This window comes from Leguminivora glycinivorella, chromosome 13 (assembly GCF_023078275.1).
Source record: "Leguminivora glycinivorella isolate SPB_JAAS2020 chromosome 13, LegGlyc_1.1, whole genome shotgun sequence".
NCBI lineage: Eukaryota > Metazoa > Arthropoda > Insecta > Lepidoptera > Tortricidae > Leguminivora > Leguminivora glycinivorella.
In genome coordinates this window covers 7399960-7426476 of record NC_062983.1, presented here as the reverse complement: position 1 = coordinate 7426476, position 26517 = coordinate 7399960, and the positions used below count along the sequence as shown (strand labels likewise).

The 26517-nt window shown below is 37.1% G+C and overlaps 1 protein-coding gene across 6 annotated transcripts in view; it reads right to left on the bottom strand.

The window, feature by feature from the left end:
• LOC125232967 (papilin-like) overlaps positions 1–24465 on the bottom strand; it is a 179117-nt gene extending 154652 nt beyond the window's left edge. For all 6 annotated transcript variants that reach the window (XM_048138820.1, XM_048138825.1, XM_048138821.1 and 3 more), the window contains exon 1: positions 24358–24465. In XM_048138820.1, coding sequence (XP_047994777.1) covers positions 24358–24377 — 20 coding nt within the window. In that variant the 5' untranslated portion in view covers positions 24378–24465. The remainder of the gene's footprint in view (positions 1–24357) is intronic.
• Positions 24466–26517: the final 2052 nt, after the last annotated feature.

Sequence of the window (26517 nt, the reverse complement as noted above, 5' to 3'; positions counted from 1 at the left end):
GCCACTTTATGCGTCGAAGAACCCTATACCATAGCGGAATTGAAACACCTCCGTTTAGGACGATAATTTTTCTGCTGTCTGAAGCTTACGGATATTTTATACGATTTTAAGACGTTTAAGTTTGACCAACATCTACACAGTCTGTGCTGTACACCTGACCCTATAGGTATCTCTTTAAAACCTATTTTTGGCTGTTTATCCTACAAAATACCTGCTCCTTAACTGTTAAAATATTAACGAACAACTCTCGTAAGTATGTTATTTTTTAATACCAGAATAATGTAGCGGCAATTTGAAAATCGCTACATTGAACAACTTTCGCAAACACATTTCTTGTAAACTAATAAAACCAAAAACAAAATTCCCAAGAACAAACCTGGACCCCAGGAGCCCGTACCGAGCTTACATAAAACACACTAAGAAAAATAGTTCAAACTAAGAATATCCAACCCTTTCTCTAAGAAATTAAGACCTATGCCGTGTGGTATGTTCCCGTGGTTTAGCACTCGTAGTCATGACAACGAACGAAGCAAGATCCCAGGGGACCTTGTAAATACCGTGTAAAATGTACCAGGATAGCAGAAAACTCGAGGTTCATCTTGTAAGGACGATCGGGAGATTGCGGTGTTCGCGCGATAATAATAATTGGCCCAGTCGAGTGCCCTTTTCATACTATTTACTTTTTTTCTGGAGAGATTAAGTACGTTTTAAGCCTTTAATGCGAGATATCGAAGGCGAAGGTTTAAATAGAACACTTTAGTTGATTGCGTGACTTAGTGAAGTTAATAACAAAGTGAACATTATGTATCTGTACGTAGTTATGTTTTACTTATAAAATGTACGTTGCCAACTTGCCATTGATGAGGTAAATTGTTTAATAATTCAACAACTCTTGTTCATCGAGCACTGTTTTATCGAACAACTTCATAACATAACCTATCAATGTTTAAAGAACTAACCCCACTTTCTTTCTTGGGTTGGGGTTTTGTCACTGCTATTTTAGCAACAAAGTAGCAACTGCTTTTTAGCAGTCACGAAACCCCACGAAATTCAATAAAAATAGTTATACTAACTAAGAAATAAATTGCTAAATTCTAAACCAATGTAAAATAAAAATAAAGTGCCCATGTCGAATACACATTTTTTACGCGAGACGAGGGTTTCATTTCAAGACACGTAGGTTAAACAAACTTTGCCACCGAGTGAAACACAAAATGTTTCACCACACCAACACGAACAAAATACTGTCTATAAAACATCAAACTACAATAAATCAAATCCAGCAATCTATTCAATATTTAATGATTCAAAATAATTATTTGTAGGTAAATTCTATCAGCCAGCTCAAGGCATCAAGTTAAAATTTGTATGAGATTACTTAGCACTCTTGTGGATAAAATGCAATTCTGCTATCCGTTTTCGAATAGCAAGAGAGCCTTTACCAATTGGTGTGGTGAAAAAATATTTGTCATTGCCAGTTTCTATCCACAAAAGCGTCGTCTAGTTGTGGTATTTAGCGAATGAAGACGGGTCAGAGACCGGGCTGATCTATTTACGCAAATTCAGGAAGACGTGGCGTCGTAAACACGATGCGCTTTGCGGGTGATTACTGTATTGTTCTACTATCAATAGGGCTGGCAGACAGCATCATAGTCCTAAAACTTTATGCCATATAACGAAATACTACTAAATTAAACCTAATAAAACTTAAAAACTACTTGAATACAAATTAGAAATTTGACCTAAACTCTGGATGCTCGGTAAGGTGGCTAGAAGGCTGGCTGTTGCCCTACTGATCAACATATTAGTCTGTGGATGAAGATATTTTATTTATTTGTTTTAATTCAGAGCTAGCTAAACTTTAGTGCTCCGAGATAAAAGAGAAAAATGGTCAAAGGACATAACATCATGGTACCCAAGAGATGGCAAAAGGAAGGATGGTGGACAAAAAGTGAGATGGGAAAATGAATTCAGAGAGGTAGCTGGAGCCCTATGGAGAAGATAAACTCTAGACAGAGAAACATGGAGAAATATGGGAGAGGCCTATGCCAAGGGCAACCAGACAAAACGTCTGCGGAGAAAGGCTAGCAGTAAACAGTAAACTTTAGTGTGTTTGTATTTATGTTTATAACTACAGACATAGGTATAACTTTGTCATAAAATATTTTAGCATAGCGTCTAAAGTATTTAAGATGTAGAAAAACTTATAACATGGAATTGATTGCATTTGATAAAGATAAAATGATCCATCATAACACGTATTTTATAAATTCAATATTATAAGAAAGCATACAAAATATACTAAAGCACAAATGAAAATGGCAATGCCGTATGCAAATTTCTTGAGTCCACAATTTCGCCAAACACTTCTGTCGCGCTTTAGATTCCCCGTAAGTTTCCTTCCACGCATTCATCAATGAACTCATTAACAAGAATGACAACCCGGTTTTCAAGAAAAAACAATATTAAAACATAATCATCACTGGTTTTTTACCAACCTGTGTCAGCCCTACACATGGTATGCACACACGTGCACCCCGGCTGCGCAGGAGTGGAAACTACCGCGTCGGTGGTGAAGGGCTTAAGCGACAGAAAATGCAAACTAAGTGTAGTCTAGGGAAATGTTACCTTTTGTAGAAAAATGAGATTTCCGGCCTTCCACACAAAAATGAGTCAAGAACAATATTTACGTTTTCGCGGTAAGGATTTAAAAAAAATCAGGACTCATTTTTAATGGGAAAAGAATCAGGCTGCCAAATATTTTTTAATTAAGTAATGTAATAGATAATTGGTGAGTCGATTTTTAATATACATATTGTAGATTTTTTAAGTTAGGTTTAAATTAGGTTTAAATAATTCAGATGTGAATAACTTACACACATATTTTCATGAAAAGGTTCAGGAGATAAATTAGGATTAGGATTGCTTGTTATTTAATGCATGTTAATTATAAGATGTAATGTTTTGAAAAGAAGTTGCCCGCCGAGTTTCTTGCCGGTCCCATAGTGGATACCCCCCTCCCAACTGAGGGGGGACTGAAATCTTCTCGAGGCTGAGGCGTAGGGTTAGAGCCGGCGTAGCTTTATTTGACGTTCATATGCGCATTGTAATATGCCTACTTGAAAAATAAATATTTCATTTTTTCATTTTCATTTTCATTAAATGTTTCCGATGTTAATGTTGTTTTTTACAAAATTTCATAAATTCCTATAGGTTGCGTACAGTCACAGGCATAAAGAAGTGATGATTTCTGTATCTTGTCGCTTTTAATCGTTTGACAATTTCGTATGACATTTCAAACAAGACGTTAATATGACAAGGTACTGAATTCATTACATATGTATGCCAGTGACTGTATAAAAATATCTCATAAACAATATAACATCAACCTACATCTAAATATGCGGATCACATAGGTACGAGTAACTACATACCTAATCATTACATTATAATTATAGAATTTAAACTTTATCTTTTAATTTTTTCAAGATTTCATTTACAGAAATACTGAAACCTATAACGTTTCTCTATCATTACTCCTAGACTGCAGATTCACGCATACATCCATACTAATTAATATTATAAATGGGAAAGTGTGTGTCTGTTTGTTTGTCCATCTTTCACGGCAAAACGGAGCGACGAATTGACGTGATTTTTTAAGTGGAGATAGTTGAAGGGATGGAGAGTGACATAGGCTACTTTTTCTAACGCGAGCAAAGCCGCGGGTAAAAGCTGGTAATAATATAAATACAATATGTCCTTTTAGAAGTGTACAGCAAAATGGTCTCATAGAAGGCATAGACAACTGTCAAATGCACTCAGTGGGGATCAAACAAATGTTCACACATCTATTAATACGATCTTTAGGCACTTATGTATACTACACAAGGTTCAAATTTACATAACTTTACGAGCTTGTCGTTTATGTAGATGAGCTTTTTGTAATTTTAATGAAAGTACGGGTAACACTATTCAAGTTTTCTCACGGTAATTTGATATCGACGTTTATTTTCTTTCGAAATAACTAAAATTCTGAATCTTTAAGATTTAAAAAACAATAGATTGAGTTGCGGGCGTCCATAGGTTACGGTGACCGCTTTCCATCAGGCGGGCCGTATACCTGTTTGCCACCGACGTGGTATTAAAAAAAAATAGTCTATTATTACATTACTTAGGGTCACTTGCACCACCCGCTTAGCTTAAGGTTAATAAAAAATAGCTCTGACATTATTAACGCAACGTGGAAAGTAATTAATGTGGAAACTGGTCGCTCGAAACACGCAGTAAAAGATATTAAACTGAATATTGATAACAAAATTATAGATTCCAATTTTGAAGTAGCAACAGAGTTCGAAAAATTTTTCACCGAGATACCAGCATTCACAACTAAGGATTTAAATTCATCACCCTTATCTGCCGTCACATTATTAGAGGAAAACGTTCCTGAGTGTTGTAGAGACCTTTATTTTGAACATGTTTGTACCTCAGATATAGTAAAGGCATTTAAATCAATTAATGTCAAAAAAACTAGTGACCTCTCTGGGGGTCTCCGTCCATGCCGTAAAATCCTTAGTTGAGGTTGTAGCGCCTGACTTAGCAGTTATATTCAACAACAGTGTTGACTGCGGCGAGTTTCCTGATCTAATGAAACATAGCAAAATAACTCCTTTATTTAAATCCGGCAGCCACTCTGACCCCACTAACTTTAGACCAATATCTGTGCTGCCAACTTTCAGTAAAATATTTGAAAAATTAGTTCTTTCTCAATTAGTACGACATTTTAACGTTAATAATTTAATGCATAATAAGCAATTTGGCTTCACACGGGGTCGCTCGACAACCGATGCTGGTGTTGAGCTAATTAAGCATATTTTCGATGCCTGGGAGGAGTCACAAGATGCTTTAGGTATCTTTTGTGATTTATCTAAGGCCTTCGACTGTGTTTGTCATGAAACATTGATCAGGAAACTACATTATTATGGAGTCAGAGGATCAGCACTAGATTTACTCAAGTCCTACTTAAATGGTAGAATACAAAGGGTAGATGTCAATGGACAGAGATCAACTGGGTCATTGGTCTCTATGGGTGTACCACAGGGATCAATATTGGGGCCTTTCCTGTTCCTTATCTACATAAATGACTTGCCATTCCTTGTAAAGACCCACCATGATATAGTATTGTTTGCAGACGACACCTCACTTATTTTCAAACTCAAACGACAGCAACAAGCTCACAGTGATGTAAACAATGCTATCTCTAAAGTAGTGAACTGGTTCAATGCTAATAATTTATTATTAAATGAAAAAAAGACTAAATGTATTAAGTTTGTCACTAATAGTAACGTAAGGAATGAGCAAACAAGTGTCGTTGTGAAGGATGAGGAATTAGAACTGGTAGATAGTACAGTTTTTCTTGGTATAACTTTAGATTCTAAACTTCAGTGGGGTCCCCATATTGTTAACCTCTCGAATAGACTTAGTTCTGCAGCTTTTGCAGTGAGCAAGATCCGTCAGTTAACAGACGTGAAAACAGCTCGATTAGTTTATTTTAGTTACTTTCACAGCATTATGTCATATGGTATTTTACTTTGGGGCAGTGCTTCAGAGATAAATACCATATTTATTCTGCAGAAGAGGGCTATTCGAGCAATATATAAAATGAACCATAGAGACTCACTTAGAGATAAATTTAAGGACATTAATATAATGACAGTGCATTGTCAATATATTTATGAGAATATTATGTATGTACATAAAAACATTTGTAATTTTAAGAAAAACTGTGATGTACATAATATAAATACTAGAAATAAACATAAACTCGCGGTGCCCTTCACACGGCTCTGTAAAATTAAAAAATCATTCATGGGTAATTGTGTTCGATTTTATAATAAACTTCCGAATCATATTACTGACTTGTCAATTAATAAATTTAAGAATCATGTAAAGCGTGTACTCATTTCCAAAGCTTATTATACAACACAAGACTACATGAATGATAAAACAACGTGGGATTAATTGTTATTCGAAATGGTTTCTTATTTTTACGTTTATTATTATTATTCCTTTATTTATCTTTTTTCTTATGCTAGGTTTTTTACAATATGAATATAAAAGTAAAATAAAAAAACACTTACAAAACAATATAAAAACATATAAACATATTATAAAAAACCTAACCTAGGGTGCCGCCAGCAGCGGGGCAGGGCCCAAGCTGCCGGTGGTTAGGGCTGCAGAGAGAGGAACCGTCGAACTATCCGCGCTGTGTCCAAGATCACCGCCTTCTGCATCTGGCCCTTGATCCAGCCACCTAGCGAGAGTCTCTTAAGATGTTGGTCGAGACTCTTCGCTATGAGACCGTTCGCTGAAACGACTATCGGAACAATGATCGTTGATTCAACATCCCACATGGCGGTTATCTCGTGAGCCAAGTCTAGGTACTTACTGGACTTGTCCTTCTCGGCTTTCACGAGATTCTCATCATGGGGGATGGTGATGTCAACGAGCACTGCCCGGCGTTGCAGTCGATCCATTATCACAATGTCAGGCTTATTGGCTACAATAGTCCTGTCAGTGATAATAGATCGATCCCAATAGAGCGTGGCACGACCATTTTCGAGAACTGGCGCAGGTAAGTACTTGTAGTACGGTACTTCGCGGTCCACAAGGCCGTATTGAAGAGCAAGTTGCTGGTGAATGATCCTGGCTACGAGATTATGTCTGTGCAAGTACTCGCCGTTAGCTAGATGAGAACAACCGGAAATAATATGCCTGAGTGACTCTCCGGGACGGCGGCATGCCCGACAAATGTCGACCGTACCGTCCTTCAGGATATATTTCCGGTAGTTGTTCGTCATCATAACTTCGTCCGCAATTGCACAGGCAAAACCCTCGGTTTCTCCGAAGAGGTCCCCGAATCGTTACCAGTTCACCGATGCGAGCAGATCTACATCGGGTCCCGTGAGGGCCTTGTAGAACCGCCCGTGTAGCTGCTTGCTCTCCCATACCGCCTTGCGGTCCGCAGTACTTAGTACCACAGGTTTGCGCCAGTTCTGTTTCGCCAAGGAGAGCGGCGTGAGGTTTCCGTCCACTGCCACCACATCACGATGCATCCCACACTCGTTGTTAAGGAAGTAATTCCTGAGATTGTACACCTCACGGTTGTGAAGATCTTTGGCGTTTAGGAAGCCTCGACCTCCGCACTTCCGTGGGATGTACAATCTCATAACAGACGAGCGCGGGTGTAACATACGGTGTGTGGTAAGCAGTGAGCGGACCCTCCGATCCAGGGCGTCCAGTTCAGTCTGGGTCCACCTTAGTATGCCAAAGGAGTATGTGAGTAGAGGCATTACCTAGGCGTTAAAGGCGCGCACTTTGTTGCCTCCTGACAAAAGACTGTTAAGGACTTTTGTGAGCCGACTGAAAAAGCGCTCCTTCACCGACCGTCTAATGCCAACATCCTCAATACCCAACGACTGTGACATACCAAGGTACTTATAGGTTTCTGATTCAGAGATAGATCTGAACGACATCGTCTCAGAAAGTTGTAAATTTTCTGAATTTACAACCTCCCCCCGCTGTACATGCATAACCGCACACTTATCGACACCAAACTCCATTCTGATGGCGGTACTGAAAACTTCTGTGGTTTTCAATAGCTCCATCAGGTCTTGGGTGTTCGGTGCAAATAGTTTGAGATCGTCCATGTACAGAAGGTGAGAGATGACTTCACCCTCTCTCCGAAGCCGGCAACCTAGCCCAGAATCCTTCAGCAGCGTGCTGAGGGGATTCAGAGCTAGGCAGAACCATAATGGACTCAAACTGTCACCTTGGAATATTCCTCGCTCAATCCTTATGAAGTCCTGCGGGCCAGGGGGGTCATCCCTGCCTCCTGGTTGACGAAGGACTGTGGTCCACTGCCTCATACATGCAGCCAGGAAGGATATTAAAGCTGCATCAAGTTTATACAGCTCCAATACCCTTCTCAGCCATGAATGAGGCACCGAATCATAGGCCTTCTTATAGTCAATCCAAGCGGCCGAGATGGCCCCCTTGTTCCGCCGAACTTGTTGGCAGATGGTCATGTCTATGAGGAGGAGCACTTTAGTACCACGGGACCCAACCCTACATCCATTTTGAGCGGGAGCCAGAATGTTGTTAGCGACAATATGCGCGTTAATTTTTGCTCTCAAAATGGATGTAAGGAGCTTGTAAAGTGTAGGCAAGCACGTAATGGGTCTGTAGTTTTTTGCTTCCGTGGTACTACCGGACTTATAGAGCAGGAAAGTAACACCAGTTGTTATTATTATTGTTGATGAAATTAATATTGTATTTTTTGGACATTGGATTTTTCCTAGAAATATTCTAGACATGTATTTTTATATATACATATACCTAATTATATATTTTTGTTTAACGATTATTTTTATATGAAATTGTATATTATAGACTCAATATTATTATGAACAATAATTTACAACAATAAATTGCTCTGATAATTAGGTTAGATTAAGATCATAATATATACTTATGTAATGAACTATTCATAAGAGCTTGTAACTAGGCCTACATGAATAAAGATATTTTGAATTGAATTGAATTGAATTGAATTGAATGGGCTGTCAACTGTCAAATTCCATATAAAATGGTTAACCCCCCATTTTCGGTGGTGGCAGTAGGCTGAAATATGTATAGGTATTTACCGGTATATGAAAAGAAACTGGTGTATAAATAACAAACCTAATCACAAAATTAAAATTTTGAAAAAACGCCCGACTGCGACATAGTGGACCGAATCCCGACAAAGTCAGCTTTCAGATAAAAAAAAACTAGATCGAAATGGGTTCATCCGTTCGAGAGCTACGATGCCACAGACAGACACACACACACACAGACAGACAGACAGACAGGCACACACAGACAGACACGTCAAACTTATAACACCCCGTCGTTTTTGCGTCAGGGGTTAAAAATAAGTGTGAATCAAACATCAGTGTAAGATTTTATCTAACAGCTTATATGAAATACCTCTATGTACGCGAGCCTCCTATGCTAAAGGCTACATTAGAGAAAAAATGTGATCTCTGTCACGCCAATCATATCTTATACTTTTAAACGAGCAATTCTTGTATATTTATTTATTTATTTATATATACCGACGATCTCGGAATGAATGTCTAACGATTTCGGGGTGAAAAATCGATTTGTTCCCGGAAAACGGTGTTTTCATGAGTTTTTCTTTCGCGTTAGTAAACGTAAAATATGGTCTTTAAATTCGCCGCGCGCGCATCGATTCCGCTTAACTCAGTCGTACGAGGTCGGTCTAATGTACGCAGATAGATCGTAGGTGTCAGGGTTTCGAATCCCGGCCAGAAACTAAGTTTTTGTTTTTTGTCTTTTTTTTAGTTTTTGTATTTATAAGAGTTTTTTTTTATCTAAAGACGTGATATATTAAAATAGAACCGAGCGAAGCTCGGTCGCCCAGATATTCCTTATATTATAATAGCACACCTACACGCACTGGTACACTTGCTACAGTCAAGGTATTAAATATAATATTTTTTTCCCCTTACTAGCTCGGAAACACGTGTTTTGTCCTTTAAAACCAGCGGGTAAAAACGCATTTTATCCACTAGTGGGTAAAGTAATTTAATTTGACCTTGAATAAAGTCAAATTAACTGCTTTAAAATTGATAAAAGTAGATGAATCTAGTAATAAAGATGGTTTACCACCTGTGGAACTACTGGAAGCAGTGATAAACGCATTTTTTGCGTTGTAGTTTAGGGAAAAGTTTTGTGTTACACTCGGGTGCAAATGTATTTTACTTCTCGTGTGTTAACTCGCCAAGTTCAGGATTCTATTCTCGAACCACTCGCTTCGCTCGTGGTTCAACTATAGAATCCTTTCACTTGCTCGTTTTTCAATTCCACACTCGGCGTTAAAATACAACTTTGCCCCCTTGTATAACAAATAACTATTACCACACCAACTGGTAAAGGCTTACTTTGCTATTCGATAACCTAACCACAAAATTAAAATTTTGAAAAAACCCCCGACCCCGACATAGAGGACCGATTTTCATGAAACATGGCTAAGAACACTCCCGACTAACTCAGCTTTCAGACAAAAAAAACTAAATCTAAATCTGTTCATCCGTTCGGGAGCTACGATGCCACAGACAGACACACACACAGACAGACAAACAGACAGACAGACAGACAGACAGACGGACAGACAGACAGACAGACACGTCAAACTTATAACACCCCTTCGTTTTTGCGTCGGGGGTTAAAAACAGATAGCAAAACCGCATTTTATCCACAAGAGTGCAAAGTAATTTCATACAAATTTTAACTTGACATCTTGAGCTAGCTGGTAGAATTTACCTATAAATGATGATTTTGAATCATACATATTGAATAAATTGATAGATTTAATTTAGTTTGATGTTTTATAGTCAGTATTTCGTTCGTGGTGAGGTGAAAAAGTTTGTGTTTCACTCGGCGGCAAAGTTTGTTTAACCTTCGTGCCTTGAAACCCTCGCAACGCTTAAAATTCCACTTTTTGAACCACTCGCTACGCTCGCGGTTCAATATTGAAATCTTTCGCTTTCTCGGGTATCAATATTAGCACGTGCGGTTAAACAACTTTGCCCCCTAGTAAAACAAATAACTATTTCTTGACGATTCTTATTGGGAGATATTATTTTTACATTGAAATTTAAGAATGACATTATAATTTCATCTTCTATCTTTGTGTGTGAAATTTCTTTAATAATCGATTTGCATTTTGATTTGTAAGTATTTACATACTTATCTTAATTTGAATTTGTATTTATAACTAATTTGTTTTTATTGTTAATTTTTGTAAAATGACGACCCTTATTGGGTGATACAATAATTATGATGATTTATTCATATTATTCCTGTTATCCCTAAGTTTTTAATTTTATGACGATCATGATGCGAAATTCTTATATTTTTATACAAAAACGCAAACTTATCTTGTTATTTTTTTCTTAAAATAAAAATCATCTAATCTAATCTATAGATGCGGAAAAAGTAGCAAAAATAGGTACACACAACAACGTGTAAGCAATAAATTCCTGTATACATATTTCTGGTCTTTGTCCACATCTATATTTAATAGAATACCTTGACTGTATTCGGTGGGTCCCTTTAGCAACTTGAAAAGCTCTCTCTATTTATTTGCCAACAGTGCAATCAGGTACGAGTAAACCGTTCCTCATTGACAGACTACGAGTAGTAAGCTATGCCAATCGACAACACAGCCGTGATTGGGCCCTATTGTAGGTCGACATCTACGCTAACCCTTTTGCACCTTACTCCTTTCTAATAAGACGAAAAATGTAAACATACTAGGTATGTTTGACGTCGACTGTTGCAGTAATGACCGTCTTGTTTGAGCCATGCGTGTAAAATATCAACCAATAACGGTTATTCGTACAATGCAGTGACGGCTGCAGTGGAAAGTTGAAAAACAGTTCATAAGTAAGACGATGCTGAAGTAAAATAAAAATGGAGTTCACTGTCTCTTGTTAGGTTCATTCAAGACGGCGCATGAAGGCGCTCTACTGAAATACAGAGTACATAACTGCTACCGCTATTCCTAGTCATATTGTACAACCATTTTTTTAGGAATTATCGAATATTTAAGAAATCAGTAACAAATTAATTAAATTAAAAGTTTTGTTTGAGCCATCCCAGCACCTCCACCACTTTTTTACATAGCTAAAAACAATGACATGGTAAACAGTGGAGTACAAATGTAAATGCCAAAAATCTCAATGCCATAACCATGGAACCTAACATCCAGCAGGACAATATCAATGAATGAATAAAGGTTACCTAAGATACCTTCACCTCCTCCAAGGGCCTACGACGAACGTTGAAGTTTGCAAATGGCGGGCTTTTATCTGTCACAATTTGCGAACTTTATTGTTCGTTGCCGGCTCTGATTAGGATCTACGGATATGACAGGAGTACTGTGAACGTGGCACGCGGATGTGACGCTTAACATCGTGAATGGCGTCGTTAGTGCGCCGGCGCTGCTGTCGGAACACGAGGAACCCGAGTAAGAAAACGGTTTACAAGTTCATTTCCCAAAGTATAATTTTAATTTCTGATATCATGCCAGCACTCCACTAATTTTAGTCAAAAATTGATGCAAAAAATCTTGTATATAGTACCTAAAATAATGTAAGTGGCCTGCAAGCTTTTCTTTGATATTATCTGCCTCATGGGATTTGTGGAAAATGGTTGATTAGACGAAGAAACTCTCGGAACGCGAGCGGGAAAAGTTTGTACATTATTCGATTCCTGAAATCATTTGTTTGTGCTTCATTTCAAATGAAAATTCTAGATAGATCGCGTGAGATATTCGTAAATTCCATAAAAACAGTTGAATCAGCTGGATATAGCGAAAGAAAGGACGAAGAATATAAGGTCTTTCGGTTTGGTGAAAAATGTACTGAATAAAGATAAAGAATTTTATTTGCAAAATGTAGTGATTAGTTGGACAGACATAGTTGGACAGTAGGTAACATTAAGTGCTTCAATTTTACTTAAAGAAGCATGCAAATTTTTCTTATTAGCTAGAGATACTTAACTAAGTATGCTGAACATGTAAATGTTATATAACCTTGCCATATCGGTTCATGTATCCGCTGAAAATCCATACTAATATTATAAACGGGAAAGTGTGTGTGTCTGTTTGTTTGTCCATCTTGCACGGCAAAACGGAGCGATAAATTGACGTGATTTTTTAATTGGAGATAGTTGAAGTGATGGAGAATGATAAAGGCTACTTTTTGTCTCTTTCTAACCACCCATTTCCCTAAATTGGGGGGGTGAAAATTTGTATGGAACATTCCGCAATTTTTGAATTTAACGAGAGCGAAGTCGCGGGCAAAAGCTAGTTCACAATAAAATGAAACGAAGCCAACATTCAGTTTCGCCAAGTAATCTAGTATCTCCAAGTAATATATTAACCGAACATCGAAACATGACTTGATGATTCAACATATTCGTAGATACAGTTTTAAATTTCGCATCGCACCCACTCTAAACTAGGAAACGATAACAGCTCCCTAGACGTGCTTTCCCTAAATACCCCGATTTGTATACGTAATAGTCGTAATATAAACACAACCTTGACCCGGGTTGGGATAGGCGGACAGGTTTGTTACTATGGATTACATGACTCGGGACCGTCGGGAAATAAAGCTGATAACATATTTTATATTACACCTACTTTAAAACGTGACTTAAATTCTCCAACGATCGTGGACGGCTTTGTCCCCGCAGTCGTGGATATTTTATAATTATTCAGTTATTGAGGAGAATAAGACAGACTTCACAGAACTGTTTGATCTGCCTCTACAACTATCTGAAATTTTTTGCCACCATAGATCTGAAGACATAAGGAATTTGTCGTGCAGATATTCTATTTAACACCCTATAAATGTAAAATCATTTATTTTTAGTTGATTCAACTCAACTTAGAGTTGTCAAACCAGCCCAGAGCTAGACTCCGCTTTCCGATTCTTCTAACACTTCGCCAGGTCTTCAGCGTCCTTAGGAAAGTATATGTAAAAAAAAATTGTAATTATTTCTAACATGACGGAATATTGAACTGAAAAACTATTAAAAACTTACATAAGAACTCAAAACTTCCTCTTTTTGCAATGTTTCTGATTTTTTTTTGTATTTATACGAGAAGACCAACAACCCTTAAGTACAAATCTATCGATGTTTCTCCCGACCATACGCCGCCCACGCCAGTTTATCGAACACAACTCTAACGATTCCCACACTCAGCTCATTAACGAGCCACGGTTTAAAACACGACTTCTCCGAAACGTGTCGGGAATCTTACAGGAAAATCTCCCCCATTCATAAAAGCGAATAGGCTAATTGCTGGACCTAGGTCAGATCGGATTCTTTATTTATTTACGCTATTTTGTAGAATATTCACTGGCTTAGACGGCGAAGTAAGTAAATGTAAGGAAATAGTAGCTATTTGTTTTATAAAAGATGAAAAATTAGACGTTGCGAAGTGCAGAAGAAAATGGGGGAAACCGTATCCTTAGCTCTTAAGCTCTGTTCTGTCTTTGACCTTTGACGATTGGACGGATTTCTTGGAACGCCAAAGATTCAATGCCCTACTTGGAACAGTGATTTTTATAAAATTAGTAACAACTATCTCAAATAATGATAAAAATTCGGTTTAAAAATGACCTATAGGAATAATAGGAACAATGGTCATTCTTTGGTGTTTCGTGTAAGATTATCACAATGGTAAAGAATAGCCAACAATAATTGTAACAAAGCGTAGACCGTCTGCTCGCTGTACGTCCTTTGATAATGGAGATAAATGAAAAATGGAAGCACCTTATCGCTTCTCCCATATTTTCTAAGAAATAATAACGCCCGTACCAGGATACTACGGCCGTGAAGATGTTATTTTTAGCAATCCATCATCACTACCATACCGTCTTTGACACAGATAATAGATTGAATATAAAACTTACTGTTGAGAAGATAAAGTCTACAAAAGGTCAGCTTTATAAGGGTCATTTGTCAAGGCTCAGATTATGGTTGCAATGTGGTGCCAACGACTTGCTGAAAGATTTACGATTTATTTTCTAACTTACTGTGTTGTGCAAGGTTGTAAAATATGTGTAAGTATGCAATAACAAGAAGTACTTGAAGACAAACTTGATAAACATTTAGCTAATTATTTGATTATCGCTATAAATTAAACATGAGTTGCCGTTTTGTTCCTGACTTTAAAGCGTAAGGCATTATACGGGTGAAATGAATGAGTTATATACTGTTCCAGTGGTGAAGGGTAGATCCCAAGAAAATTGGAATATCGCGCTTTTTAGGGTTCCGTAGCCAAAATGGCAAAAACGGAACCCTTATAGTTTCGTCATGTCCGTCTGTCCGTCTGTCCGTCTGTCCGTCTGTCCGTCTGTCCGTCTGTCACAGCCGATTTACTCGGAAACTATAAGTACTACAGTGATGAAATTTGATGGGAATATGTGTTGTATGAACCGCTACAAAATTATGACACTAAATAGTAAAAAAAAGAATTGGGGGTGGGGCCCCCCATACATGTAACTGAGGGATGAAAATTTTTTTTTCGATGTACATACCCGTGTGGGGTATCAATGGAAAGGTCTTTTAAAATGATATAAAGTTTTCTAAAAAACATTTTTCTTAAAGTGAACGGTTTTTGAGATATCAGCTCTCAAAGTCGTAAAAAGTATGTCCCCCCCCCTCTATTTTTATAACTACGGGGTATAAAATTCTAAAAAAAATAGAGGTGATGCATGCTAATTAACTCTTTCAACGATTTTTGGTTTGATCAAAGTATCTCTTATAGTTTTTGAGATAGGTTGATTTAACTGTAATTTTGGTTAAGTTATTGGTTTATTATATTTGCTGCTACGGAACCCTTTGTGCGCGAGCCCGACTCGCACTTGGCCGGTTTTTTCTATTGACAGACTAAGTGTATGTGAGTATAAGTGTACCTATACTTATGAATGATCGTGGAATATACGGCATCTTGGACAGAGGCACAGAACAATTCCAACAGCTTCTAACATAGGGGCAGCAGAAACCTAAGCAAATCTAGGTCACATCTCAAAAACTAAATGTCTACACAGACTAAGACTAAGCTGACTTGTTCGTACCTACGCTACCAGGCTTCCAGACTCGCCTGGAGGTCCACAATCACTAGACTAAAGCACTACACACACTCGCAGGACTCACACATTAGACCAGACAGGCTAGTAATTTACGCAAGCGCGCATCTCTAGCAAAAAACGTTGCGTAACATGCCGGTTTCATTGATAAGAATTGTAAAAAGTTTGGCAAAAAATAAGAGACTGCGCTAAACGTTAGGCCATTATTTCATGGTCGTCATGGCTTATGAGTTCCACTCCACCACAGCGCTTCCGGGGAGAAGATTCGCGAATCATACTATGAAAATACCAGCTGCCTGAATCACTATATTATTTAGGGCCACTTGCACCACCCGCTTAACTCAAGGTTAGTGGGCTATTAACTGTCAAATTCCATATAAAATGGTGGGTTAACCTTCGGTTTAACCCTCCATTTTCAGTGGTGCAAGTGACCCTTATGATATAAGAGGCAAATACGACAGACGATGGTTAGCATATCGCAGACACATGCAATTAGATAGGGGATTGCAAGTGCGTTGCTGGTTTTTAAAATAAACCCTAATTTATTGAAGGTTTCAAGTTCGTGCCGTATTGGTCAGAAATAACACAATAGGAACTTTTGGGAGAAACTTAGATATATTAGAGGACAAAGGGCCAGTTTCATCAACCAAATTTGACAGACACATCATCGTCACGCAGCAGAAGTCCATGGAAATTCCCATACAAAAAATAAGTTTTTTTGCAAAAAATGATTGAACAAATTTTATCGCCGACTGCACCTTTCTTTCAACAGTCATCTACTGCTCTCCGTAACGTTTCTAAAAACCCCTTACTCGATGGGGATGCGACGTTTCATAACAGAGTTCCTATGACCAACTTTCTGCTTTATCATCAGATCAGCTTCATGATACCATATTATTGCATTGTCACGTGATTTACATATGTGTGCAAAATTTCAGCGCAATCGGAAACCGGGAAGTAGGTCAAATTTAGATTCTACGTTTTGACCCAAACCAACATACTAACAAGGCAAGTTGAATAAAAGCTTGTAAAAAATAAGAACGCTTTAACTGTGACAGAGTTTGATGCAACCGGCCCTAAGACTACAATGTAGATAGGAGAAATATCTATTACGTACCGGTTATTAGTGAAATTAAAGTTATTACCGAACGGATGAGAACCTACTCGGACTTGCGCCAGCGAAAGGGGTGCTTTCAACTTTCTTGAAGTCATTTTGTACCATTGTCTAGAAAACATACATTGAGTCGCAGACGTAACAAATGGTCATGCCATTTAGCAAGTTAGGTTATTGTATGTTGCAGTTTTAGAAATCAATTTCGTTGTGTTGGGAAATAAGTTGTACCTGCAGAGCTACCAAAGTAGTACCTACTAAGTACCTCTTTATTTACTGTCGAGTTCATAAAATATGTGTACATTTTTTCATCTTATTGCAACGAGTTTTTTTTTTTGATGAATACTTTTGCGTGTTAAATTGTATCTTGCATGCATGTTAATTATAAGATGTAATGTTTTGAAAAGAAGTGGCTCGCCGTGTTTCTTGCCGGTCCCATAGTGGATACCCCCCTCCCAACTGAAGGGGGACTGAAATCTTCTCGAGGCTGAGGCGTAGGGTTAGAGCCGGCGTAGCTTTATTTGACGTTCATATGCGCATTGTAATATGCCTACTTGAAAAATAAATATTTCATTTTCATTTTCAGATAAGGTGAAAAAATTTACATATATTTATGAACTCGACTGTACAAGATACTTTTATTAGTAAAAATTCACAATCAACAACGTATACCTAATAGGTACCTACTTAGTTCTTTCTTGTAATAATGTAGGATAATTTTACATAAATAGGCCTATCAAATGGTAACTTCTTGAGCTTACAGTACGCTTTATTGAATGCTTTTACTTATTCACTGATTTAAACTTTCACGATTATTACACATAATTATTTTTAAAATCGGGACTTAATCGCGTATAACTACATATTAAACTGACCACCAACGTTTCAAGGACGGCGTTGTCCCCGTGGTCTCGGAGAAAACTGGCTTGAAATGACATCAACACCTTCTGACAGCCGCGCGAGTTTTTCGAACTACCCGCACTTGGTTTTGATTATCAACTTGAACTGTTTGCGCACTAGGGATGTTACTCTGTCGACATACAACACTGACGATATTCGATTTAACGACTGTCGATATTATCCTCCTTCCTTCCTTCCTTCGCCGTCCTTGAAACGTTGGAGGTCAGTTTAATATGTAGTTATACGCGATTAAGTCCCGATTTTAAAAATAATTATGTGCTTTTACTTATTGTTGTGTTGTTTTTGATAGTAAGTACATGTATTTTAGTAGCAAGTGATTCTGTAGGTATAATACTGTTTAAATTGTTTAAGTAGATACCTATGTAGGCATAGATATTTACGACATTTGAGATAAGTGTATGTTTAGTAATTAAACCTGTCGATAATAAAAGGGAATTAAATAGGTACAAACGTGAAACTACATGGGAAGATTTATGTTATTAGGTACCTAGCTTTTACCCGCAGCTTCGCTCGCGTTATATTCGAAAATTGCAGAATTTTCTATACAAACTTCTGCCCCCCATTTAGAGAAGTGGAGGGTTAGAAAGAGACAAAAAGTAGCCTATGTGGCTCTCCATCCCTTCAAATATCCTTGAAGAATAAAAAGACATATTTTTGAATATTATCACATGATTATCTAGCTTAAGATATGTTATTTTAGGAACATTATCAGTTTTTTTAATAATCATTAATAGTTTCTTTATAATTTTGAATGAAAAAGGTTACATTTTGTGGAAAACGCTTGTCTTTTTATTAGGAATAAGGCCTCTTAAAAAATTGCGTCAATTCGTCGTTCCGTTTTGCCGCGAAAGATGGATAAACAAACAGACACACACACTTTCCCATTTATAATATTATATAAGTAAATAAGTAATAAGTATGGATTTATATCTATTTATGTCAATTAATATCCTAATAACCAGTGCTTAATAGATACAAATAATTATGATCCCGAAGGGTCCTTTAAAACGCGCGTCACCCATTCATTTTTTTACCCCGCAGAACCCGCACGAGTCCGCCAAGAAACCGGAGCCTGACGCCAGCAAACGGGACCGCCGTCACAAAAACAAACAACAACCGAATTGAAAGCGAAATGACAACGAACCCGACTCCGGCGCAGGGCACAAAGTACAAATTAGCTACTGCAACCTCGAAATTTTTAAGGAACTCAAAAGCACATATGTACTTAATAGATGATAAAATGCTTAAAATAAATACAATACAAAAGTCTTGGTATTATCGCGTTCACATTATTTTATGTAGGTTCCATCGCATGCTATTGTTACGGCAAATCGAAAGCGAAATCACAACGATCCCGACTCAGGCGCAGGGTGCATTCCTACTATGCAAATATAAAGCAAGTCTAATGCTCTGTGTGAAACAACCTAGACTCATGAATTCAAAAGAATATGTCTAATTTAGGCATTTATATTTTCCTGAAAATCTTATTGAAAGAAAAAACACAAGAAACCAGACTCATGTGGGTACTATCCTACTATGCTAATATTTAGGAAATAACTTAGAAAGTACGTAGAAATAATTTTAGGCATTAATTATAATTTTTTTCAATCTTGTTTTTATCGACTTCTTCACATTATTTTATATAGGTACGCGCGCGTATATTTTGGACTTTCTTTACAGTTTTTACCCCACACGGCTCCGGCGAACAAGAAACGGTCTGACAGCAAACGGGACCGGCGTCACAAAAACAAACAACCGCCGAAATTGAAAGCGAAATCACAACGAACCCGACTCAGGCGCAGGACGCGATCCCAACGCTTAAAGAGTCGCGAGACTTGGCCTGCCTTATGGTAACCAGGCCCCGTAGCCGAATGGCATTTCTCCGACGCCAAACGAAAGCGATACGCCGCTGGCTCTGTCGCGCCAATACGCAAGCGCGATAGAGATAGATATCTACTAGCGCTTCGTTTCGTGAGCGTTTCGTGAGCGATTGTGCCAATCGCTCACGCTCATTGGCGCGACAGAGCCAGCGGCGTATCGCTTTCGTTTGGCGTCGGAGAAATGCCATTCGGCTACGGGGCCTGGTGCCGTAGCCGAATGGCATTTCTGCGACGCGAAACGAAACCTAAACGCCGCGAAAGGTAGTCTGGCTCTCTCGCGCCAATACGCAAGAGCGATAGAGATAGCTATCTACGAGAGTTTCGTTTCGTGAGTGTTTGTGCCATTCGGCTACGTACCCTGAGTTGCATTTTTTCGGTGAATGGTGAAAAGCTATATTTCAAAGAGCGTAGCCGTGTTTGCATAGAAAATCGGCCCTTTCGCCAAATGTTCACTGTAATTTTTTTTTAAAGAGCTCTCGTGACAAATATTATTTACTGTAAGTTTGAGGTTTCTATCTTTTTTATTTTCTGAGATATGATTTTTTTATTAATTTACATAATATCCATTTTTTTCAACATTGGGTAATGCGATTCACTTGAACTTTTGGGACAATAATATACATGTAATGACTCACATGTTCTAGCAATAATATTTAATAGTGCCGAAAAAAATCTTGGCTTAAAGTAGGAAACAAAACTTCAGTATTTTTTTCTCGCTTTTTAGAAAAGCGACACCTACAGTTCTTTGTCAAGTAATTGCTTATATAAAGGCCTGCAACATATATTTTTTTCAAAATAATCCAGTAGGTACTTCATACTAAAAAATGGAATAATAAAGGATACTACCCATACCGCAAACGAGCTACACAGTAAATAGGTGAATTTTAGTCGTAATACCTTTATGAATGCAATCTTCCAGTACCAATATTGTTAATAATAAAGAGGTTTGCGACTAAAATTCACCTATTTACTGTGTAGCTCGTTTGCGGTATGGGTAGTATCCTTTATTATTCCATTTTCTAGTATGAAGTACCTCCTGGATTATTTTGAAAAAAATATATATTGCGGGCCTTTATATAAGCAATTACTTGACAAAGAACTATAGGTGTCGCTTTTCTAAAAAGCGAGAAAAAAATACTGAAGATTTGTTTCTTACTTTAAGCCAAGATTTTTTTCGGCACTATTAAATATTATTGCTAGAACATGTGAGTCATTACATGTATATTATTGTCCCAAAAGTTCAAGTGAATCGCATTAGCCAATGTTGAAAAAAATGGATATTATGTAAATTAATAAAAAAATCATATCTCAGAAAATAAAAAAGATAGAAACCTCAAACTTACAGTAAATAATATTTGTCACGAGAGCTCTTTAAAAAAAAATTACAGTGAACATTTGGCGAAAGGGCCGATTTTCTATGCAAACACGGCTACGCTCTTTGGCCGCCGACATTTGAAATCAACTGGTATTAATTGACCACTCGTTTTAAATTTTATTTGTAGAATTTAAAAGGGCCCGAAATTAAAACAACGCTCCTTTGTTCGATATCCAAAGGATGACGTCGCATACTCAATTTTTGATTTACGAGTAAGAGTTAACCGCATTTTAGAAAATGGGTCCTTTTTTTGGCAAAACAGGTATAAACAGCCATCCTATTTTTCCGTAATTGTTTAAGGCTCAAGTAAATTAAAGTCAATTAATTAATTATCCAGACTATCCAGGTCATGAGTCAATTCTCACCCAAGACAAAATCTTATTTGTACTCCCTTTTGAAAATTATTGTAGAAGGATATCTGGCCTGTTTTATTGAGACCCCGTGTTTATATGTAAGCAATTGGAATATCTCAGGCTACTGTTCGCAAAACAATACCGTATCAATTATCGTTCAAAATTAAACTTAATCGTAACATGTTAGAATAAGTTTTAGCTTGAAACAAAATAGGGTTAGTTATCTAAATCTAAGCGTTTAATTAAACGCAGCTTGTTCAGGGTTGCCGGATATAGGATGTGCTGATAACGGGGCTAATTTTAAATTTAAAGCTGTGTTTTTTAACCCAAAAAATATTAAAATATCGAATATTATCTCAATACCTACCCAAACTGTCATATTTGTACTAAACTGGTATTTTGATTTGGTACAAAAATCTTTAAAGATTGCATTTATTTTGTGAATTGGTAAGACTCACATTCTTGATGATATAATTAACAGTCTTATGGACCGGATGCATTTCACTGATCAAACCGAGATTTTCTTTTGTTTTCCATTTATTGGGGTAAACAAACAGCCACATCAAGATGTGCTTAGTAAATCCTTAATTAATACAATATTTATAATAATTATGTTATCACAAAAAGAATTGAAGAATTTTATGGGCACGTTTATCAATGTATCAGTATTTGAGCTTAGTTTTTACAAAAATAATTAAGGTAAAGCGGGGCAAATCTCGACGAGACTATTGTAATTTATATATATTTTTTTCATTATTACACTATTGAATTCCACATGTATCCAAGAAATCAGTTGCATTTGCCGCCAGTCGAAATTGACCCGCTGTTCCTTATGTGATACAAATTTAACACTATTTGATAGGTATGTCACATAGCACTTCAACTAACGTGAAAATACTATCCTGAACGTTAGCAGCTATTGAAAAAACAACTGATATAAATAATCCAGAAAAAGACAGCTCTGCCCTTTTAATATTATTTTAAAAACACTGGCGATTTAATCTAGTTCATATTTTTTGCATATTTTTTATCTCTTTAGTACCAACCCTACCCCTTCTTCTCGTACAAAACCTGCAATGAATGAATGCATGAAGCGACAAAATTCCTCCGTAAAGGAACAATAGTTTAGTTTAATCTGGCCTTTTTATTTTAAAGTCTTGGATCCAGTTTGCCTCCCCCCTACCCCATATCCTGAGGGAAGCGAAAATCGAAAGTTGAAATTTCGCTATCTCCCTTCTCTATCGCTCTTGTATTGGTAGATAGAGAAGGAAAGGCTAAGAGTTCGTGGTACTTCTGGCCTTCGGCAGACATGACAGCTATAGCAATTTGCGTGAGATTCGGATCTACGCAAAGTGCTTTAAAAATTGTTTTTTTTTTTTTTTTAGAAATATACGTGTTTTGTCGGTTTGGACAAGTTTTACGAGATACTTTTTGGACGATAATTATTACTGATTTTATCCTCTCAAAATATGAATTGATATGAATAACGTAAGAACAAAAAACTTTTGAAAAGATTCCCCAAAATGACCAAAAGGCGCATAACCTAAACCAATAAATAACCTAAGGGCTGATTTTTTCGATACGCTGATTTCTCTAAGAAAATTTTAATTATTTTCATAGAAAATATTATTCATTTCATTTTATTCAATTTATTTAATGTTTATTCGCTGATTTCGCTAGAAATCGGGATCCATTGGTATTGATTGACCACTATCTTGTGTGGTTATGTGAGGCACGGCAGTGCCCTCGCCAAGTCGAGCAAAAAATACCACGTTTATATTAGTGGAGGTATTACTAATATGTAGTACGATTTCGTGTAGGTATTGATCGGAATGCACGAAATCAAACCGTCGAAGTTCAAATATCGGCCCATTGATCGTAAATCAAGTGATTGCATTGAACAGAATTTACTTCGACAAGGTTCCACACCGTACCCGCCTTACCCGTGTAATTTCGCGAAATTGCTTTTCGTAAAAGTAATAAACGGGGTGAATGACCTGTCATTAATTAGACTGAAATAGAGGATCGTCTGTAAACATAGTAAAGTTATCTTCAGATCATAGGCTGGATATTAAAAGTTTTACGATAACGTTAGGACTGGAATTGTTTTTGCTAAAAAGTTTGATTAAACAAGTCAAAAATAGTATACCATTCGAATCGTAAAAATTACGAGATAGGTAGATAGTAATTTCAGAAAGCAACCATTATTTTTTGTCTACCTAAGTATTTTTAAGGACAATTAGGTACCTAAACGAAAACAAGAACAAGATTTACTTATTTATTACGAAAACTAGAGAACTTAGATAACCTTATGTATAGTTACCTAATGGCAAAAACTTAATAATTGAAATACTTATTTAATGAATAGTGCTATATTATTAAGCACTTAAAACATATTTTTGTACTAAGAATTGCAATTATAATAACGCCTTTCAAATTCTTATTTGCAATCAACACTTCCATTTTATCGTTGCTTCTTCAATAAATCAGGAACATGATAATCATAATTAAAACAATAATGTTTACTTCAAAATTCTGAATTAAACTCGCATTTATTTATCTAAATTATTGTCATTTGGATATTATTTGAAATAAATCGTAAGAGCTTAATTTGTAACCAATTATAAATCGCGCAAAAATCGATTACAAAAAACGCCGGCTGCGCTGATGATATTTCAGGACATTAAAAATCCATCATTATCAAAAAATCATTAACATTTTTCATATTACTGTGATTAACAAATAAAAAATTTACATATAATTTTCAAAAAAATTAAGACCACAATCATAAATAACTTTCAGATAAGTAAATAGATAATTATCTTAAAGTTTACGAAATAAGTAAGATACTCGTAAGTTATAAATAATCTACACATATTTACATATTCTAAGCTGAAATACATTGTTAAAAATTAAATAACCTACCCTAAAAATTACAATAAATCTAATCACTAAAAAATCAACATTATCTTAACCCAAAACTCACCTCAAACTAAAACACCCCATGTTGAGCCTTACAGCATGCCACACACACACACTCACTGTCCGTGCACCTTGCGCGCCGGCGCGCTTCAGACTGTGGCCTGCGACGGGGGCCGGCGCGAGCGCAGCCTCACTCCCCACTCCTGAAAACTGAATGAGCTTTTGGGAACACGTGACTGATAACTTGGGATTACGTGGGTGTGGGTTTTACAATACTGAAACGTGTCTGAAAGCACATGGGGTGGACTCTTCTTACTCTAAATAAAACAAATAACTAATTACTAAAACATCAACACAAAACAAATAACTAATTTGTTCCATCTATTGTCCTTTGTGTCGTCGGCAACCCGAACACTCCTTAGAACTTGTACACTCCTTTTTGCTGTGTACTTAACGCAAAAGAGAGTGTACAAGTTTCTAATGGGTTGGCAACGCGCATGTGACACTCTGAGCTGCAGGCGTCCATAGGTTACGGTGACCGCTTTCCATCAAGCGGACTGTATGCTTGTTTGCTACCGACGTAGTATTAAAAAATAATTGAGCCTAAATAGGCCCCACTTGTGTCTCACAAGCCTCTTCTCAAGAGTGAGAGAACTCGGGGTATAGTCCCCACGCTAGCCAAATGCGGATTTGGTACAGTCAACCAATTGGAACCCTAGGTCACTCTACAACCATGCCAAAATGACACGCAGGAAGAGATTTCTTACAATCTGGTTTATAACGTCACTATGACATAGTTCTACAGTGGCCTAGGGTTCCAATTGGTTGACTGTACTTCCACATATAGCTACAACCTTATGCAGGTTTCCTAACGCTTAGCTCGAGCTAAGCTCGATTTTCACCGACGTGTTAACCAGATGAAAATAATATTTTATAAAATAGAATAAGTTTCTGAACATATCTTACTATGGCAACCTCAATAAAAATGGTCAAGAATATATTTTTTTAATTTTTGAAAAATTTATATTTTTAACTAATTTCGCCGACGTGTTTACCAAATGAAACAAACTCCAGTAGAAAGTGTACTCTATACACATTATGCAGCACCTCAGTTGCCTACCTTTTTTTGGTCCCTAAGACCTGGCAGCCGCTGTCAAACAGGTAAGTTGATGGTAGTAGTTGCACCCTTTTGTTATCCAATCCGGGCTAATCTTAAAATGAGGCCAACTTCATTACAAATAAAGTAGTATAAGGTTGCCTGAGAAAAATTGGTCATAAATCCTAGTTGCCACTTGCCAGGCTTTTTACAGAGAGAGGTCGCTACTCAACGTGATAGATACGAACAACTAACATGGAAACCAAGCTAAAATAAGCTTGGTGAAATGTATCTTACAACACACAATCAATTTTAAGAGCTAATGACACAAAATTCTTCTTTAGAAAGGAGTCCATTTGACATAATCCAAAGTCCATACTATTACTATTGCTAAGATAGTTGATATTTACATAGATTTGCCATCCTTTTCGAAGTAACTACCGAAGTTAATGTAATCCTAAGATTACGTGGGTTGAAGTGGTAGTTTTACAATGTGACTAAAACATGTCGTGTCTGAAAGCACATGGGTTTGCCTTCTTTCTTTCTCTAAATAATATAAATAAACCCCCTTTTACCCGTGTGGTGACGGGTTGAGAATTTCACCACCCCCATTCTTCCCGTGGGTGTCGTAGAAGTCGACTGTGGGAAATGGGTACATTGTGTCGTATTGACTAAGAGCCCAGCCGCCAGACCTATATCATATCATATCATTCTTTATTGCAACCATGTTCATTTCACATAGGATGATATTCAAATTATGATACCCTGTTAGGGCATAGCAATAGTCTTAAGGACTACTTAGTAAACTAAAACTAACCCTTTTCTCAAGGAAGAAACTTTGGGATAATGTAGAGTTCGTACTACCTAGTTCTGCCCCGTCGCGACGGCCATTTTTTTTGCTATAAGGTTTTTATAAAACGCTAACTTTCCTTAAATTCTCAAGGCTCATTTTGTGTAAGCACGTAGGCACGTGCCTACATATGTAGTACATATATTTGATAGCAATGTGCCTATTAATAGTATGTACTACAATAAAATGATAAATGGATCCATTGACATTAAAATCGTTATCAAAACGACCGGAAATGTTACATGAGTAGACTCGAAATATGAAAATGTGTTGCAAAA